Source organism: Parasteatoda tepidariorum, chromosome 2 (genome assembly GCF_043381705.1).
Source record: "Parasteatoda tepidariorum isolate YZ-2023 chromosome 2, CAS_Ptep_4.0, whole genome shotgun sequence".
In the NCBI taxonomy this organism is placed as follows: domain Eukaryota; kingdom Metazoa; phylum Arthropoda; class Arachnida; order Araneae; family Theridiidae; genus Parasteatoda; species Parasteatoda tepidariorum.
This window is the reverse complement of record NC_092205.1, coordinates 60,843,919-60,860,332: the sequence shown is the minus strand read 5'-3', so window position 1 is coordinate 60,860,332 and position 16,414 is coordinate 60,843,919. Positions and strand designations below refer to the sequence as shown.

The 16,414-nt window shown below is 27.1% G+C and overlaps 1 protein-coding gene across 1 annotated transcript; it reads right to left on the bottom strand.

Moving 5' to 3' along the window:
- Window positions 1–7,353: 7,353 nt before the first annotated feature.
- LOC107436081 (PAT complex subunit Asterix) lies at window positions 7,354–16,313 on the bottom strand. Its single transcript, XM_016047645.3, has 4 exons — window positions 16,122–16,313; window positions 14,835–14,943; window positions 9,497–9,594; window positions 7,354–7,552 (listed from the first exon to the last, which is right to left on the bottom strand). Exons 1-4 carry the CDS (start codon window positions 16,181–16,183, stop codon window positions 7,480–7,482), a joined length of 342 nt encoding a protein of 113 aa, XP_015903131.1. The 5' UTR covers window positions 16,184–16,313; the 3' UTR covers window positions 7,354–7,479.
- Between the last annotated feature and the right edge of the window lie 101 nt (window positions 16,314–16,414).

Genomic DNA, 16,414 nt, shown 5'->3' with positions numbered 1-16,414 from the left:
AGGATCGGTCGAATGCATTGGAGGTATAGGGTTCGTTTTTTTTTTTATAGTTTAATATTGGCTTCAGGACTCGATAGGCTCCTTGCGCTTTGCTAATAACATTATAAATTTGGGTGCTAATAATATTATCCGCTGAATAAATTAGGTAGAGCACAGGACCGAGGATTGATCCTTGCGAAACTCCCGCTCTAATGGTAGAAACGGCTGTATTAATCTTTATATGAAAAGTTCTGTTTGTCAGATAATTATTAATTAGTAGTACTAGATCTTTGGGGATATTGAAATTTATGAGCTTGTATATGAGGTCCTGATGCCAGACGCGGTCAAAGGCTTTGGTCACATCCAACATCAGGAGCACTGTTTATTTTTTTGAAGAATCCTTGGTTAATATTCTCACTAGTTGTTTTAGCGGTGGATAGGCGTTCTCGAAAATCGAATTGTTCATCCGGGATAAAATTGAGATGGAGCTTTAGTCTGTAGAGGATTATCTTCTCAAAAATATTTGAAAATGCAGTCAGCAAACTAATGGGTCTCTAACTTTCAGGATTTAGCAGATTTTTCTCCTGCTTGGGGAAGAGCACAACCTGAGCGTGTTTCCATTTGGGAAAAATATTTCAGTTTGAGGCAAGCATTGATGATTTTTAACAGCTGCTCAATGATGTTGGGAGGGAGGTTTTTAACCATGAGGTTATTTATATTATCAGCACCGGGAGCTTTATTATATTCTGAATTTTAGTGTTGAAACTGGTGATCTCTTCCATATTAGCAATATCTGAGGTTAACTGATAGTCATTTGTCAAGAAATTATTGCCAGCATTAAGGATAATGTCATCTGCATTTGCATCAATAGGATCATTATTGAGCGAAAATTTTGCATTTATCAGTATCGGAATTAGTCTTGCCATAATGAGAAACAGTCAAATCTCTCCTTGTTTACAAAGTAGTCGCTGCCTTCGCCTACTTTGCATGAATGCGCTGATAAGTTAATAATTTGCATACCACAACATCCTTTATCCGTTCTGCAAATTTTACGTTCGTGGTGTAGCAATTTTAATGGCCAGTTGTGTAGTTGTCATTCCGTTGCTTTTTAGATGTAGTTATTGATATGAGCAATAATAAATTAGATTATCTACTTTATTATTTATCAATTAATCATATACAATAGGTATAAAATGCATTTTTCGAGATATTTTAGCTATTTATGATTAATTTATAAAATAGCTTTGAAATCATTTATTTATCGCTTCAACGATCTTTCATTAGTTATATCATAGAATAATTATTTAAAGTATGACATTTTTCATATATTATATACTTCAACTGACTTGTCTAGTTATTTCATAATAAACCTTCTTATTCTAGGAAATAACTGAGCTATACATTTTAACGGTAACGTGCATATTTTGTGGTTTGTATGTTTAATTCAAGATTCGCCAGTAATGCAAGTTAAAGGACAACACAAATCACATAAAAGAAAATGCTCAGAAATGAGGTGGTGATTAAACTCGATACATCTTACACTTTTCTAGCTATTGGTGAAAAGACAATATTCCCAGCACCTAGTCCCGTCCATCAATTGGTAATAATCTGTTATCACAGCGCAGAAAAGACTTCGTCAGCGTTACAATCAAGAGCCTCCAAATGGGAAAGACATACCCAGATGGCATAGGATGTTTAAAGAAAGAACGATATTTGGATAATTGAAGAACTCAAGGAACGCTATTGTAATGCGCCTGCGTCGGTGACTGCACAAATGCTTCAGAAAGTATGGCGTAAAATGGACTACCGCCTAGATGTTGTCCGTGTGGCCAAAGGAAGTCACATAGAAAATCTGTGACGCATGTATACAAAACTTTGAAGTTCCTTCTACATTCTGTATAAATTTATCGATAAATTCTTTTTCATAAAATAGTTATAACCGTTTGTAATCGCTATATTCATTTTCAATTACCCTGTTTTATAAGAATTGGGGCAACCGCAGAAATTGCTGAATATTTCTGAACAGTTTGCAGAAAATAGTAACTGAAAGGGAGATGGAAAAAAAAAAATTCTTGTTCTAAATTAAAGTAGATCGTGAAATGAAGTCTGATCTATAATTGGTTAAAATGTGATACCCTAGGCGTATATATATATATTGGAAGCATGGTGATACCAACATAAAACCCCTTGAATTTAGTAAACGCTTCCCTTTGTAAACGAAGATGGTCCTAGAAATTTGACACCAAAAAGACTATGAAAGGGACTACAATTACATAAACCATTTACAAGAAATAGGGGACGAATCCTTTTCAAATTTTGACCAGAACCGAGCAATGCCAAAAAAAAAAAAAAAAAAAAAAAAAAAAAAAAAAAAAAAAAAAAAAAANAAAAAAAAAAAAAACATAAAATAATATATATATAGTAAAGCTCTTTTTTTTCTCTAAAATATGATATTTTAATTTTGGTGGAGCCTGCAGTCCTCGGGGCTCTAAGATGAAGATGCAGCCTGCCTAGCTTAAACGTAATTTCAAGCCTTGATAAGCACATTTTAATTCATTCCTTATGTCAGAAGGATTTGGTAAAATCCAAATTGGGCAAAAGGTAATCAGTAAGGCTTTACAGGGTTGCCACGGGTCCTATAAATGCAAAATAGCATTAAATTATCCATTTTCTTAAGCACGCAATTCCAGATTTGTCCATTTTTTTAAACATTCAATTCTAGCTGAGAGCCCAATAAAAAGCTAATCAAATCAGTTTCAATTCAATTTTACACAAAATGGATTATTAGCATTCAATAATTGATATCAATATTTCTTAAAAGATAAATATTTAATACTAAAATTAACGACACAGTTAACGTTCAATGAGAGTTGTGTTCAAAAATAGGTGCCAATGTGAAATAGATATTTTTTGACATACGAGAATAATTTTTTTATAAATTGTTTGACCACCCATAACCCTTTTACACCTTTGGAATATGTTTTCTATTGCACTTTATTGTTCTTTTGATATTTTTAATAGAAGATTCAACACTTTTGAAATGACACATCATATTTATCTCTAAATATATTCTGTAGACATGCATCCTATCCTAAATATCTTTAATTTGGTTTTAATATCTTTCAACTGAATATGAATACATAACAATGTTTTATTCATATTCACACAAAAACCAGTGCAAAATTATAATTTCTAATAATTCCTCGAAGTGCAATCGCAATGATACTGTTTTGGCGAAATATAACGAAATAGTCTTTTTCTGGTGGACATGTTTCCTAAAAATTATAAACGCAAATAAACAAATTAGAAATTTTTTCAATTTAATGACAATTCTTTAAGTTTTTATTTTTCTTAAAAAAATATTTGTCATGCTTTGTCATCAGTGTTACATTTATCTAAGAATAGTTGTGAAACACAATCAACTATAACCTCAACTTAGACAAAGATATTTCTTAAGAAATTTTTTTTAATGTTTTATAATCTAAATGAATTATTTGAATGGGAACAAAATTTTAGAAGAAAGAGAAATTATTTTAAATATTGCAGTTACAAAAAAAAGTAAATAAATAAATCATAGTAATGCTGATAAATAATGTAATTCAGCAGTGCTTTTGATATTTTGATGAACAAGTTACTTCTTTTGAACACTATTCGCATGCAAGAACTTAAAATTGTCTATTACCACAGATAAGTTAAACAAAAATAACAATTGAAATTGCATGTAGTTGCGCCAACATTTTATCAGCAGTGGTTTTAAAGATTTTAATAGATAAGAACTTCGATAAAAAAAATTTAAAAAATGCTGCTGCTGAGACATGCACAGTGTGAAAAACAAAAAATGGAACATAATAATTTTTGGACTAATGGTAGAACCAGTATAGTGGAAAAATATAAATTAACAAAATAAGTCGATTTTCGTAAAAAAATTAAACTTCAATGATCATTTAAAATAAGTATAAAAAATATAAATTGTTTTTAAAACTCTCTGCAGTCTGGGTATTAGAATTAGAAAACAATTTATATATATTTTTTAGTTCTGAACAGACTATTGCCACCATATACGCAGTATATGGCGGTAAAAGTTATTTAATTATTGTTATACAAATATTATAATTATACAATTAACTGTAATTATACTTAGGGTAAGTCACTTTAATATCCAATTATTCAGGGTTAAAATATTATATATATATGTATATGTATACATATATATATATAAAGTATTATATTATATACATAAATACACACATATATAAATTGCAATAAGTTAACCTATCAAAGATAAAGAAATATATGAAGCTGTTCAACAGAAAAAAAATAAATTTGGGTAAAATAAAAAGAAGAATTTTATTAAATCTATTTGTAAAGGTTGAAATTAAACTTTTGGTAGTATAAATTGATTTGATCACAAAGGATTCAACACTGTGAATTAAAAAAAAAAAAAAACATAAGTAAAAATTCAGTCACAAATAAAATTAAGAGTAAAAATTCAGTCACAAATAAAATTAAGTTTTACCAAAATCATCAGAAATGAAACAGTATCAGATTTGAAACAGTATTTTCCTAACTTTTTGAGTAACTCAGAGCAACTATTTTGCTGGTTTAAAGTGACTAGTTACACACTTTTAGAGAAAATCAGGAAAAAAAAAATTTGTATTTTGAAAGTAACCAATTTTATTCTTTTAGAGTTATTAAGCAAAGGATAACTTTGCACTTTTAAAATGTGTTTTATATCCCTGTAGCAGTTCAGAGAAATTTTTTTGCACTTTTCAAGTAACCAGTTGTAAACTCTCGAAGTAATTCCAAATTTCACACTTTAAGCAACCTGTTTTATACTTTTGGAAAATTTAAAAGTGAAAAAAAAAATTTCACTTTTAAAGTAACCACTTTTATACTTTAAGAGATAATTATAACACAGACATAAGAAAGAGAAAATAACAAAATGTCTGAAAATGTTTATCAACTCAAAACATGGAGAAAAAAAACATGTAATAAAAAAAAAAAAAAACTTTTTTGAACAAAACAAAAACATACATACTTATTTAATTTTTTTTATTGATTATTTAATTTTTATCTAATTATTTAATTTTGTGCATTGACAGCACAGCAAACTTTTAAGCTTTATATATAAATCATGATTAAAGAGAACAAAATAAAACAAAAAAATGTCGAAATATTAAAAAAAGTAAGAGTTTAACATAGCATTTTCTTTCATTACTTATTCTTTGGCAAATTTCATTGCAATATTTATATTTGTATATAAATACACTAATCAACAGTTTGCAAATTGACAATTTAAAATGTTCTTTTGAAGTTCAGAAAGGTGAAAACACAGAAGAAAATTATGCCTGACAATAGTAATCCTTTTATGCCAAAAAATGCATTTAAAATAAAGTTAATTTAATAGAGTGTAAATAATTTATCAATGATAAACTATTTATATTACTTTAATTAATCATACATTATACAGGGTGATTGATATTCCTTTACCCAATTTTACAAACAATGAAAGTAAAATAATTAAGTGGTTTGCAAATGTTTTAGCATTCATAACATTATTTTCAGATAAATTTTATTTTAATTGAGCTAAAATATCTCACTAACAGCAAATTTGTTAGAAAGAATATTTTGAAATTCAAACTCCCTTTTTGTAAAGAACTATAAAAAAGTAGATTGTAGTTTAATGCCCCACAAATTGATGGAGAACCTCAGGGCAAAGTAGTAATCTGTTTTTTAGTAGTATATATATATATATATATATATATATAAGCAATAGAACTCATTGACAGTAATAGTAGATATATAGCTCAGTTAAGTTGAAAGATAATTCACTCATTAATATTTTGTTGATTTAGTTACATCCTATTTTCATATATATAAAAAAAATTGAACAATAATGGGGTAAAAATGTTAATCTCAGATTTAATTTTATGATATAAAAAAATCTTCTTCTTTCTTTTAAAAATAGATCAGAATTGGATATTTTTTAAAGTGAATTTTAAAAGCAGATAGTAGCAAGACAGAGCCCAATAATTTTGCAAGGTAAATAAGATAGGGTAAAATGGGCATTAAATAAGATTTTTCAAAAATACTAAGCATGCTATTAAATCTGAACTTTAAAAATTTATATTACAATAACAAAATTAAGATACAAAAGTATTCAAGGTGAGTAAGTTTTTAACAGTTTTTTTACCATGTAGTTATAAAAAGAGTTTTTGACGTGATGGTATTATCTATGGAAAAAATTATCACTTCAAAATCCCTGTACCAAAAATAGCAAATTGCAGGTAATAATGACCAAATATTAAATACTGGTCTTCTAATACAATTTTTATGTGTTTAACACGTGGAACAGAAAATGCCTGGAAAAAAGTTAGATTTTATAAAACAATACTTCAATTGTACACCACTATATGCGAACTACAGATCTGTTAAAAGCTGTACAATTATAAAGTTGATTTAAAGAAGACATTCTAACATTGGAGAAGAGTTTCAATATTCTAATAACTATGCTCTCATTCTCTAATATGAAAATACAAAATATGAAATTAAGTTCACGAGTTAAATTATTAGCAGAATATTCTTTTGTGTACTTAACTATTTTACAGCATTAAAATTGATTTTTTAAATTTTTTTCTTCATACAATATTATTTAAATAATGTTATAATTTAGATTTTATGCAACAGTAAAATTGAACTAAAAAACTCACAAGTTTTAAAAGCAATTCAATTTCAATAATAAAAAATTAAAATAATAATTACATAACATTTCTGATTTAAATTATTCTATCTCATATTTCCTGAGAAGAAGAAAAACTCTCATAAATATATATAGCTCAAAACTATAATTTCTAGTTTATTATGATTATTGTTATTTTATATTTATATACCATTCAATATACTTATATACCACTTTCTTGTTTTAAATACAAAAGAAATCCACATGAATTATATTATTGTAACTATCATTTTTATTTTTTTGCAAATTTTAGATGGTTGTAGCCACTTATGTGAAAAACCAGACTATGATGTCAAAAACTTTAACCAGGTAACAAATAATAATAACTAATAAAAAAAGCAGTGTTATACAACATTAAAAAAAATAATAAATAAATTTTTTAAAAAATACATAATTTGTCTTAACTCTTTATGTTTTTATCGGGAAGCAAGAAATTAATGCTAAACTAATAAATAAGTGGTTATTTTATAACTCTTTACTCCTTCCACAATTTGAAAGACTTATAATGCTGCTTTAGAGGTTAATTTATAAATTTTAACAAAATGCAATAAATTGAAAAATAAGCCACTTACACAATTAAATAAACATTAAAAAATTAAATATTTACAATAGTAATTCAACAAAATCCAATGATGTGCAATAAATAAGAATTTTATTATATATATTTGTTTCCAAACTGATTGCTTATTTTGAACAATTCAGAATGTTTACAATTTTTTTTCTTTCTGAAAACTGAGTTGAAATTTTATAGGTTACTTAGGTCAAGAAAGTCCAGGTATATTCATAGGAGTAGGATTTTGCAAGTAAGACATTACCACAGCAGAGATTGACAACCTATTAAAGTAAAGAAACTAATAAGTACATAAATACATAATAAAAAGATGTAACATCATTATATAATTTTAAGTTTAGTCACACTTTTTCAGCAAATGCAAAATTGGGAAAATGTTTATTCTCAATAAACTATTTTCCTACCTAATTATATGGAAAAACTGGTTTTGTTTCTCAGTAGGTAAGACAACATAAAACAGCATAACAGTAACCATTTATTTGAATGTTAAAAATCTTTCTCTTTAAAAAAATATTTATGACTTGCAGAAATGAGATTGAAAAAAAAGGAGAAAAAATAAAGCAGCAAATTTGTGATACCAATTTATAAAATAATAACAGTTTTGTTTAAGTATTGACTCAAGTAAATTATTTAATAATCTTTAACAAGAGAACTGACAGATCATATCAGCAACATATCAACAGGCCAGAAAAAAAAATATATTGAGAGAAAAGAACATTTAAAAGACATAAAAATTATTCTGAGATAATGAAATGGAAGAAACTTAAAGTTTTAATTAGACAAGACTAAATTACAAAAATAAAATAAAACTATCAATGTAAACTCGAAAGATTTAAGAATCAAAACTAACAATAGAAGCCTTAGTTTAATTGGCAAAACTTATGAGTCATTAAACATCAGATCAGCCACTTTTAAAAAATCACTCTTTGATTTTAATGAAATATAATCAAGAGATTTATTGAAAATTTGCTACTAGATGACACAAGATTTCAGATGATAAGCACAATTTTTAGTTAATATGCAAGAAATCCTTAGTTCATGTAAAAATATTGTTATATAGACACTGTTTCAATGGAAGAAAGCAAATAAATCTTGAGGGATAAGCCCTACCTTAGGATGAAATATTTTCAATGTGGAACTTATTAAATGAATTAATAAGTTTCAGTATATACTAGATATTTTGTGAAAAGCAAAACTTATATGCAGACTTATATTAAAGGAAAAACTTTTTGTGAACACAAAATTTCAATTAAAAATCTCTTAACACACATAATTAACTCTTGTAACCAGTTTCAACTCTTTCGTCGATACCACCTCATTTGCGTGACATTTGTTTGAAAATCATGGTCTTTTTATAAAATATTTAATTTTTATAGAACTCTATCTATTGATTTATACCACCGGGATGAGTTTGGTAAAAAACCAAAAAAGTTAAAAATAGAGATTCAAAGATACTTAGCAGCAAAATAACTTGGTCCCTCATTGGACCAATATTCATGAATCTTGGCTCAATAAGGATTCAAAGGGCTGTTATTTTTTTTTTTTTTTTGATATTGGCTCTATATAGATTTAACCCAATATTTTATATTCATTATTCAGCAAATATAGGCCCTATACAGGCCGAACAAATTACGGGTAGCAAAAACTGTCTCAATTGATGTTTGTCGTCAGATTCGTTTTCAAATCCTGCACAGGTTTCAAGAAGCCACAAAATACTTTTCTTTCTGCAGCACTCATATTTATATTGAAATCAACATCAAGTCAGTAATTATAAGTTAATAAAAAATTAATATAAAAATATGTTAAATTATTATTATGTAAATACATTAAAAATGCATGCTAGTGAAAATAAAAACAGCAGCGGTTGCCATAGCAACGCATGCAATGACGACACACGCACACTGTTTACTATTACTCTTGAACACAGTTGAAACAAGTGATGACGTCCAAATAATTGTGCACGCCTTCAAATCCAAACTGAGACCTATTTCGTCACTGGGTAATATCAGTTATTTTTTAATACAATTTTACCAACCATATTAACCTATATTTTGAAGTATTATCCTATTTAATCATATTGAAGTGTTATCATATCATCCATAACTTAATATTTAACTGTGAAATATAGATCATAAAATAAAAATTGTTATCCTACTATATTTGTTATTTGATTTTACCTACAATAAATAACTGTAAATTCTACTTACATAAAACTGCTTAAGATTTGTTTGGTATCATCATTTACTCTAGAATTTGCAAAGCTGATACTAGAACAATAAAGTGCTATCCAAGCACACCACTTTAGCTGTTAAAAAAAATATACATAAAATCAAACTTTTTATATATAAAAATAATTTATGCTATGAATGGAATTTTTTTTTCTTCTTTCAAATTATCATTATTAGGGTACACATAAAAACATGTTAATTTTCACCTAATCACCATAATGCAGAAAAGTTGTTTAGATAGAAGGGATGGCACTGTAATTTTTAAAATAAATATTATTTATCTTCCAAATATCTCAAAATTCAACTATTTTTGCAGATTTCTTCAATCAATAATTAACTACAATACATTAATTGCTCACACCATGTAAGGTTTGAACAATACAGATAAAAACGTATTCCGTAAATTTGTAAATTTACATGTTTACACATTGCAGAGAAAATTTTATAGTTATCATTTTTCTTCATGACTTCACCCTGTACAAAAATTTAAACGAGAAGAAGTATATCACAATAAAATAACGGAATAACAGAACATATAATTTACACAATGAAAAGTTTAAGAAAGAAATTATATAAAACTTTCAAAAAAATTAATAAATAAATAAACATAAAACTTAAATGAAGTTTTTATAAAATTACAATGTTTAGTGAAAACTGAAAGAAATGTACACAGGAAAAATATTAAAATTAAAACACTTTTTTTCTATCATAAATAAATTTTCTGATATATAACATTCATTATAGAGGGAAATAATTAGTATTTTTCGCTAATCCCCATACAATGTTTAAATTATTACTTGTATATTTATTTTTATTAACCAATGGTCTAAGTCAGGGGTGTCAAACTCGCAGTCCGTGGGCCGCATGCGGCTCAAGATGAGCATTTTTGTGGCCCACTCAATATATCAGAAGCAAAGTAAAAATAAAATAGAAATGGGAATTAGAAACGAAACCAGCATATAAAATTATAATATACTTTACTTATGAACTATATGGATAATTTTAATTGGCTGAAATGGAGTCCGTTTCACACTATGCTATCAATTAGATAGTACCTACATAATCAATTTTATCCTACTACAGCGAGGTAAGTTGGTTATCTTGCTCTAAGGTTCTCAAACAATTCTGGGATTTGAAAGAAAAAATATGTAAGTTTTTACAAACTATAAATCAAGATACAAGCTTGTTCTCCGATCAAATATGATTGCAAGATTTATCTTTTATGGTTGATACAACCAAACACTTCTCCGATTTAAATTTATTGTTACGAGGAGAGGATCAGATCATTACGAACATGTTTGACATAATTAAAGCATTCAAATGTAAACTATTTCTTTGGGAAAGGCAACTGAAAAATGAAGATTTAACGTTTTCCCCAACGTGCAACAAGAACAAATCTAGTTTAGATGATACTGCATCATATCAAAAATACGCAGAAAAAAATTTCAAATCTTAGAACAGAATTTGAAACAAGGTTTAAAGATTCAAACATAAATTCAAATCTTAATTGAAATAAATAAAACAGGACGTAACCAAAATAAACATAACTACATTAATTCAAATTCAAATTGGAACAGTGCACAAGGCAGCTAAAACCAAATTCAAATCTTAAAAACAAGTAATAATATAAATTTACTTAAAAAAATATATAAATATAATTCAAAGAAAATTAAATAAAGTTGTGTGTTTACAGAGCAGCACTTCATCAGGGGACACACTGTCTGTAAACACACAGGAGCCTTTCTGTTGTTAGTGGCAAAGCCAAAACTAACAGTGCCCCGAGGCCCCTAATGAAAATTCAAGCATAAATAATAATAATAATTACCACATTAAATATCTACCATAATAACATTCATGAAAAACTTTGTAATAAAATCACCTTTACTGAAACAGATATACAAAACATTTAAAAGACATAAAAAAAAACCGCCCCCAAAGCACATAAAAACAGTTACAGTTAGTAAAAGTGAAGAAGAATTTCCTTATAAATTCCAAATCAGCTCAAAATTTATATTGTGCTGACACCTAGGTAAAAAAACAAATTAATAAAAAAACAAATTAAAGAGCAATAGAATCCAAGTGCCGCCATCTATCTAAAAAATCCCAACAATTTTGAAAAAGAAAACATATTCCCAATAAATTTTGTAAATGAAAACAAATTCCAAAAATTTCAAGAAGAAAATCAAATTGTTCACCGTCTAGGCCTGCTTAGACGGGCTTCAATATCGGCCAAGTTAATAGAATTTGTTTAAAATGTCTTTAATCAAAACATCAAAATTATTAAAGTTGAAAGGAAATTTATTTTTCTTTAAACTTTTCTTTAATACCTCAATAGCCGTCAAAAAATCTATACGGTTATTACAAATGAATTTGAATCTCATTATTTGACCAAATACAATATTCTTGAAAATTTTATAGTAAAGGTTGGAATAAAAATGCGTAAGGTTAATAACATTAAAATTGAAATCCTTCCTTTTATCATAAACCCCAATGAGATTATTGTTATTAGAAATATTTATATCAAGATCTAGAAAAAAAGCACGAGAGTCTTGTGAATTAGTTTTAATTAAACTCAGTTCTTCAGGATAAATATTATTAATCAAGTCAAAATTACAACAATCGAAGATGATTAAATCATCAATAAACCTAAAACCTTTTAAAAAATTATTCTGTAAAAATTTATTCTCATAAAAGTGAAGGAAAATATTAGCGAATGCACTTGAATAACTATTACCCATAGAAATACCTTTAATTTGCCTGTAAAAACTAATACCGTTAAAAAGATAATTTTCAAAAATGTTGACATTGCATAAATTAATCCAGTCTTCCCTGTCAATACCTTCATTAATCAAATAATGTTCAAAAATTTCAATACAAATATTTTTTAAATTATTGTGAGGAATACTGGTAAAAAGATTTTCAAAATCACAGGTAAGAATTGTATTAACACGTGTGTTGTTTAAATATTTAATAACTTCTTGGTTGTTATTAATGATAAAATGTTTATCATTAGAAATAATTTTGTTTAAAATAATGTTTAAGTATTTAAAAAATCGTTTACCAAAAACAGAATTATAACACCCTGTGCAGCATGTAACAAATCTAAATTTAACAGGTGTTTTATGAAATTTAATGGTCGGAAATAAGTATGGGAAATTAAAACTATTTGGTTTTGTTCCAATTTTTTTATAAAAAGCCAAAATTCTATTTTCAATTTCTTTCTTAGAGCTGTTAATCTTAAGGAAAGTATCATTATTATCATATTCAAAACCAATAATATTTCTAAAGAATTTTTTGCACATAAAGCCAAAATTATTTGAAGCTTTATCAACCACACAAATAATAAATCTCCCTTTCAATTCTTCTATAGATTTAACAATATTAGAATTTAAATAAAAACCCTGGTATTTTGTGTTGTTATTTAAAAAATTCAATTTAAAATTATATAAAATTTTATATTTCCATTCGAAAAAACCTTCTATGGGCCAATTATATTTCCTAAAACACTTTGCAATGAAGCCGTCTAAATCTTTACTAATTGAGGAAATGATAAAAGGCAAATTATAATTTCTTCTTGGTCTAAATTTTGTACCAAGTCTCATAAGCAATCTTAAATTTTTATCAGTAACCAGGTCAAAAGATTTAATTCTTTTAAAAAAGGTTTAAAGATTTTAATTCTTTGGAAGACAAATTTTGAATGTTTTCTTCGATTTTCTCAATAAATATAGACTCAGTACCCAGTTATATAAGTGAGTGATATTCAGTGCGACTAAAATTTGAAGGTAAAATTCATTGAAGTGGGTGTGCCTGAATTTCATGAATATTTAATGACAAGGTTTAAAAATACTGAAAAATTCGAGTATGAAATTATTTCCAGGTTAGGAAGTACTTATCAGTGAGAGCAATTATTTTCTGTTATGAATGGAAATAAATCTCCTGTCCGAAACCGTATTAATTACGCTCACATTGGGTCAATTTTGAAAGTAGTCTCGGCCAATAAAATTTCTCCTGAAATAGAAAAAATAGTAGCAGAGTAGAGATGTCAAGTATCAGGACGTAAACAATAATTTAACTTCATATATGTTTATTACAATTCAAAATAAAAATATTTGTTTCTATGAACATTGATTTTTTTGCGGCCCACTTAAAGTTAAGTATTGTTTATTTGGCCCAAGTTAGCTTTTGAGTTTGACACCCCTGGTCTAAGTAAAACTATTTTCACACATATGCATATTTTTAAAGTTCAATGGAATCAAATTTCTTCTGATTAGTGAGTTTAACCTTGAAAACAGCTTGAACAACAATAATATTAAGTTAAACATTAACTTTAACATGTGACAAGTTAAACATTAACTTTAACATGTGACAAGTTAAACATTAACTTTAACATGCTAACTTTACCTTGTGAAAAAATATAGCATTGGCTTCACTGTTTTTTTCTTCCATTGAGTTATAACAATAAATTAATATTTTTTAAGTGAAAAATATAATTGGATTTATTAGGGAGACATTCTTGATATGAACCAAATAAAGGAATTAAACAAAAATTATTACAAAATAATGTAACTTAGTGTAATCTGAACAATTCTATTTTTAATAAAAAAACACATAAACAATTTGCAATTAAGCTTTATGCAGAGAATGATGGTTATCAATACTAATTACAGATTCATCACAGGAATAGAGTCGAATTAAGAACTTGTGGTAATCAGAAATGTCTGTCATATTTTAATATAGCAGAAAATTACAATTATAAAAGGTGCAAGATTAGTTTTTAAGTAAATATTGTCACAATTTAAAATTGTCTCACACTTATTTAATAAATCATACTAAAATATTTTAGTATGATTTATTAAATAAGTGTGAGACAATAGATTTTATTAATTTTTTTCATAAATGTTTCATAAGAAAAGTTTTTAAAATTTTATTAATGCTATTGTATGTGGTTTTTAAAAGAAAAACAAAACTTTAAAAAAAATGTCAGCATTTAATTTAGTTGATTATGAAAAAAGTTGATTTAAATAAATAAATTTTTAGAGAAGCCAATCACGACATACAGTTCTCCTTTAAAATATAATTGGAAGGAGAACAGAAAAAAGCATATTAGAAACTTTTCAAAACAAGCAAATATATTTTAAAGACAAGTTCTGTCACGAAAAAAGGTAAGGACTATTTTCGTATCTAAATTTTAAAAATGTGCACCAAGCATTAAAATTACACTACAATATTTTAGCAAATATACCTAGAGAAATTTTATATTGAAACTTAAAACACTTATTAAAGCTCTTTTGTCACTAAATATTTCAAAAATGCATACTTTCATCATGAGCCCAAACATACTGCAAAACATGCTGAGGACGTTCATATAATCTGGCATTGGATCCTCTCCAGGTCCAGAAGCGCTACAAGACGCAGGTTGTTTTAATCTATAATGAAAAATGTCATTATTTATATTTATCAGACATACATAAAATTACTGGAGATATATTTTCATATTGGTACATGTTCATGCTAACTATCTCAATGAAGGTGTTAAAGAGTTTAAATTGCAAAAATTTTAGAAAATGGAAAGACAAAAATATATGGTATATTTTTTAATTTCTCCCTACTCTCTTCGGGGGTGATTTTTGTATCATGATCTGCGTCAGAATAATCGCCAAAACTTGGCAACTTCCAGGCAACAGCCCATGAGAAACTAGAAAAAACATCACAGAAAAGGACCTTTTCGAAGGGCGTAACTCATTAGTCACCCATGGGATAACCACATGATTTTTTTTTGTTAGTAAAGATTTCTCCATTTTAAAACAATTTGCAGCCTTAGCGATTGTAGTTGCATGGCAGAAATATCTCCCTCTCTTGCCAGTACCTGTTTGTCACCAACCTGGAAATCTTACCCTTTGTCTTAATTGGAAAGACATTATAATTTCTTCATTAATCTTACAATAAGAGTTGCTGAACAATAAATTAGAATCATATTAAAATGTTCATCATAAGGCAATAAATAAATTTTTTTACAGTTTCTTTCTAATTAGGCCATTTGAAAAGGCTATTATATATCATTCCTCTTTTTTTACAATGTAAACCCTTATTTAAGATTGCAACGAATAAAAAAGACATTTAGGTAATGATATTTAACGTTTTTCATTTTAACAGAAAATAAAACTAGAGAATCAAATGATTTAATCAAGGAAATAGATTTACATACTTATCATGAACTTTTGAAAGATCACAAAATAATTTTAATACGTGACTAAACTACTACTTCATTAACTTTTTTTTTACTGAGATATTTCCGTATCGTGATCTGTCACGCCAACTACAATCGCCAAGGTGCCAAATAGATTTTAAACTTGCAAATTAAAAAAAAAAAACATGTAGATGTTTGCCCGGGGTGGCTACGAGTTATAACTTTCGAGTTGGTCCCTTTCTGTGATGTTTTATTTTAGTTTCTCGCGAACCACTGCCCGGAAGATTCCAAGACTTGGCGATAATTCTGCCACAGATCACGATACGGAAATCTTCCCAAAACATCTACAATGAAATATAATTTGATTCAAGAACATTCCACCATAAATATCTTAGGGATAGATAATAAAAAAGAAACCTTTGGATTTTATCAGGCCTTCGAGGGTCACTACTATTATTGCTTGAAGGTGTTGTGGACATTTTTACACCAAAATATTAATAAAATATTGCTAATATAGATAAATTGTGTCAAAATTAATTCTAATTTAATTATCGGAGCAGATTTCAAAACACAACGACACAGCTATCGTTGCAGTTAGCAGGCATAAAAAGTTTTCATTTTAAGTGTTGCCATCTTGAAACATTTTGAAAAAAATGAAAAAATTACAAAATATCTTTAATTTTAATATCAGTTGTAAAATGCTTCCTTAA

Excerpts from the sequence above, each read along its gene's own strand:
- LOC107436081 (XM_016047645.3), bottom strand. The coding sequence starts at position 16,183 with ATGTCCACAACACCTTCAAGCAATAATAGTAGTGACCCTCGAAGGCCT. Across the intron at positions 14,944-16,121 it reads AGGCCTGATAAAATCCAAAG|ATTAAAACAACCTGCGTCTT; the intron begins GTTTCTTTTTTA and ends TTTTCATTATAG. Across the intron at positions 9,595-14,834 it reads TGTTTGGGCTCATGATGAAA|CTAAAGTGGTGTGCTTGGAT; the intron begins GTATGCATTTTT and ends TTTTTTTAACAG.